The sequence below is a fragment of the Brassica oleracea genome, chromosome C2, assembly GCF_000695525.1.
Source record: "Brassica oleracea var. oleracea cultivar TO1000 chromosome C2, BOL, whole genome shotgun sequence".
Classification (NCBI taxonomy): Eukaryota; Viridiplantae; Streptophyta; class Magnoliopsida; order Brassicales; family Brassicaceae; genus Brassica; species Brassica oleracea.
Window position 1 is genome coordinate 32,063,113 of NC_027749.1, and position 4,611 is coordinate 32,067,723.

Below are 4,611 nucleotides of genomic sequence, written 5' to 3' on the forward strand. Positions count from 1 at the left end.
TTGAAATCCTGCCGACAGACCGAGAAAATTCCGATGGAATTCCGACGTAAATGGCTAGTTCGTCAGAATTTCCTCGGAATTTTTTAAATCGCCCAACGGCTCTCTAACGACTATAATATATCCTCGGAATTCCTCGGTTTTTTCTGAGGAATACATTTTTCCTCGGTATTCCATAAGAATATTCCGACGGATTAATATTTCCTCGGAATTCCGTCGGTATATTCCGAGGAAACCAAATTTTGTGTTTCCTCGGAATATCCTCGGAAATTCCTTGGGATATTCCGAGGATTTCATTTTCCGTCGGAATGTCCATCAGAATACCGCTGTTTTCTTGTAGTGATTTAAGAATCTGAAACAAAATACCGTCTCTCATCATTCCCTCTCTATAAAAAAAAAAGAAAAAACCAACATTCATAGATAATTCTACTGGCAGAAAGGCCCCATCCATGTATTCCAGATTTCCAGAGCCGATCAATTTCTTTCCTCTGTGGCAGTGAAACAGACATATTAGATTTGATGATAATACCAAAAAAAAAGAGCTGTAGACTGAAATCACTTTAAAACATCATAGAATGCTTGCCTGCAGTGTATATTTGAGAGAGAAGCTTCTTCTTTTGGTAATTTGAGTGTGAGAAACCATGTTCATTGCTGCAAGTTTCAGTCAAATGAAACCGTCCAACCCAGTTGCTTGTCCCTTGGATTGAAGAGGGAGGAAACCGAGCAAGAATTAGATCGCAGAGAAGGAAGAAAATATAGGAAAAGCAACGCAGCTCTTAAGACAGGTGAGATTCATTTCATGGCATAGCATATAAGACAACAACCCCAGTGCTATAAGGCTGCACCGTGGGCTCTTGCTTGAGAGCTTGTTGTAGCTTTAGTACCTCGTATTGTTGTTACGCCGTAAGGTTCACTACTTGCTGGAGCAATGTTCGACTGAACATCCTGGGAGAGAAGTGCCTAGAGAAAAGATAATCAAACACGGAGCCAATATAATAGATTTAATTAAGCTTCCAAATTATATGATCAATCTGAAGAGAAGCACTTTGAACAAATTGAAGAGACTAATCCTAGACAAAACACAGACATACAAAATATTGAACATTGATATTACTCTATCAAGTATACTTCTTCCTAATTATCAGCAGAATTCTAAATTAATTAGGTCCATAGATAGCAGAAGGAGATGCCTCGTGATTTAGGCCATAGATTCTTTTTGTTGTTTCTCGTAATGCAATATGTCCAGAGAACTAATAAAGAGCTTGTCTTCGCCTTAGGTGAAAGTCTAGTGATCTCGTTGTAGAGGGTAGATTCGACATCCCTCAAGGCCCGAAGAACAGACGGCCCGGCCCACTCAGAACGAAACGGTGTCTCGGCTCGATGGCTCAAAACGCGAACGTCGACAAGATGGCGACGAGTAACGACGGCTCTTCCTCTGGAGAAGATCGTGAAGCCACTGAAGTAAAGCTGGCGTCCTTCCCTGTGACTCCGACACCACTTTAACCCGCTTCAATAGAAACTATCATGGCGCGCCTTGTGCAGCAAGACGCAGCCCAGAAAGCGGCGACCGAACAAATCGCAGCGCTTGCAAAGATCTTAGCCCCCCTCGCTGCGAACATAGAAGCTTCGACGGCACAGTACCGAAGACATTTGTTTAACACAGAAAGAGCGACTGGTGCAGCACCAACGCAGACCGCAAACCAAGATGTCGCCGACCTTGACGCGGCCCAAACCCCGGTCATCCTTGATGCGCAGACGATAAACGAACTCGCCGCGCGGTCAGTGCTGGATATAAGCTCCAAGATCCATCATGTCACTACGTCCGCCCCTCAGATCGAGCGAGTCCTAGCAGAATCTCTCCGGACACCATTCACCGAAAAGATAATGACGGTCAGCCTCCGAAAGATGGAAAAGCTCCGTCTTCCAACCTTCGGCGGTGTATCCGACCCTTCTGCTCACGTCACATCCTTCAATATCGCAATGCGACGCGCGAACCTCTCTGATGAGTAAAAAGACGCAGGCTTTTGTCAACTCTTCGTCGAAACCCTAGAAGGTATCGCTCTTAACTAGTTCACCGGTCTTCAGGAGAACTCCGTTGATAGTTTTCACGACCTCTCGACGGCATTCCTCAAAAACAACATCATGTTCACCCGACAAGAAGCCACCGCCACGGATCTCTGGAATCTCAACCATGCGAATGGAAAGAGCTTGAGAGATTTTATGGACAAGTTCAAATCCATTGTCTTGAAAGTAGACGTACCAGATCATATAGCCGTGGAGTCGTTAATGAACACCCTCCACATTAAGTCACCATTTCGGGCCGACCTTTACCGACACCCGACGAGATCAGTACCAGATGCCATCGCACGATCCAATAACCTCATTCGAATGGAGGAAGATACTAGGGCCAATGCGGCCAAAGAAGCTGCAGGGAAACAGACCCCCGCCCGGACGAACGACGCTCGTCAAGAACCGCGCCAACATTCCACGAGTGGCGAGCCTACCCAGAGGAAGGGCTACATGAATGCCATAGATGACGCCGAACCATCGGGCTCTGCCGCAATGGCACGAGAGAAGGGGTGGAATCATTGGGATCGAGACACCAGCCAGCCAAGTCTAGCTCCCCTGAACCAGCAAACTCGAACGCCGTCGGGCCGAGTACGTGGTGCTCCTATCATGAGGTAAAGTCACATGATACAAAGGATTGCAAAGTCTTATACGGACACTTCCTCAAATCCATCGAAAGTGGGAAAATCGAGATTGAATCTCCGCAGAAGCCAAAAAACAACAAGAGTTGGAGCAAAAACAAAGAGAAGAAGATTCAGAAATCTCAAGCAAAAACCCCTCAGAGAGAAGAGCAAACTAATCCGGAGAAAGCCATAGTAAACAATCTCAACCTCGAAGGCAAATCAACCGCTGAAGAACCACCTAAGAACCGGCGACGGGTGGAAGTGATACTCCCCCGACAGGCCGATTCCTCGGATGACGAAATTCTGACGGTACCCACAGACTTGCGTAAAAAATTGGGCAGAAAAACGGAGTCCAAGGATTTACGCACATTTCTGAAGCGGAAGGCCGAAATGGTACATAAGAACGAGGCAGACCTCAGGACGTCCCTCGACGAGTCTAAAGCAAGAAAGACCACCCACGCCGGAGTTGCTCTACACCTTCAACCTCAGCCCGCAGATTTACGTGAGCAGATCAATTCCTAAGCCGAAGACTTTCGCGCCAAGCTTGGTCAGCCCAAGCAACGTGATTTGCGACCATGCCTTGAAGCAAAACGACAAGCGCAACGGGAATTGATGAAGGTTACGAACACCCCGCACCTCAACGTCATAATGGGTGGTTCACCCCCTTGCGGGGGCTCTGTAAGAACAGTTAAAGATTGCAGGCGACAAGCCATAACCGCCCAAAAGTGGCCTTCGCAAGTCGAAGCAGACCATCAAATCTCTTTCTCGGCGGCCGAAACTCACGGCATCAGCATGCCGCATAACGACCCACTCTTAATTGATATCGGAATCGGTGAATGCCAGGTCACGAAGGTTCTCGTCGACACAGGCAGCTCAGTCCACCTCATCTTTCGGGACACGCTCGACAAGATGGGAGTCGACCTGCGAGACATGAAGCCCTCCTCACGTACTCTCACGGGGTTCAATGGTTCCTCGGAACAGATGATTGGGACAATTCGTCTCCCAGTTTACGCAGGTAATGTGACCCGCACCGTTAAGTTCCCTGTTATCCGGGCTAAGGCGCCCTACAACGCAATCATCAAAACGCCATGGTTACACTCCATGAAAGCCATTCCCTCCACCTATCACCAATGCGTTAAGTTCCCTGGGAAAGATGGAACGACGCAGACGATTCGCGAGGACCAACGGGCCGCGAGAGGGCTCCTTATCGAAACCAATACATAAGATCTACCCTCAGAAGGAAGAAATCCGCGAGGTTCCCATCGATGGAGCCGACTCATCGAAGGTCGTGCGCATTGGCGCCTATCTCTCCGACGACCTGCAGTCATTAATCATTCCTTTCCTCAAAGAAAATGTCTCGACCTTTGCATGGGTAACTTCTGATATCAAGGGTATAGACCCCGCAATAACACACGAGTTAAACGTCGATCCGACGTTCAAGCCTATTCGACAGAAGAGACGAAAGCTCGGACCCGAACGGTCCAAAGCAGTGAATGCGGAAGTTCACATGTTGCTTGACGCAGGCTTCATTGCCAAAGTACGGTACCCGGAATGGCTAGAAAACCCCGTCGTTGTTAAAAAGAAAAACGGGAAATGGCGCATTTGTGTTGACTTCACGGATTTGAACAAAGCATGTCCAAAAGACAGTTACCCTCTCCCGCATATCGACCGTCTGGTGGAGTCGACTGCCGGCAACGAGCTCCTAACATTTATGGACGCTTTTTCTGGATACAATCAAATCATGATGCATGCGGACGATCGCGAGAAAACGGCGTTCATAACCGACAGAGGGACATATTGTTACAAGGTCATGCCTTTCGGCCTAAAGAACGCAGGAGCGACTTACCAACGTCTGGTCAATAGAATGTTTGCCGACAAACTAGGCAACACTATGGAAGTTTACATTGATGATTTGCTGGTCAAA

General features: G+C 47.7%; 1 protein-coding gene across 1 annotated transcript; it reads left to right on the forward strand.

Annotated features, from left to right (window-relative positions):
• Window positions 1-3,335: 3,335 nt before the first annotated feature.
• On the forward strand, window positions 3,336-3,911 carry LOC106324024. Its single transcript, XM_013762050.1, has one exon. It carries the CDS (start codon window positions 3,336-3,338, stop codon window positions 3,909-3,911), a length of 576 nt encoding a protein of 191 aa, XP_013617504.1.
• Window positions 3,912-4,611: the final 700 nt, after the last annotated feature.

Bases quoted from the DNA above. Each gene is read 5' to 3' on its own strand.
- LOC106324024 (XM_013762050.1), top strand. From the start codon at position 3,336: ATGGGTGGTTCACCCCCTTGCGGGGGCTCTGTAAGAACAGTTAAAGAT.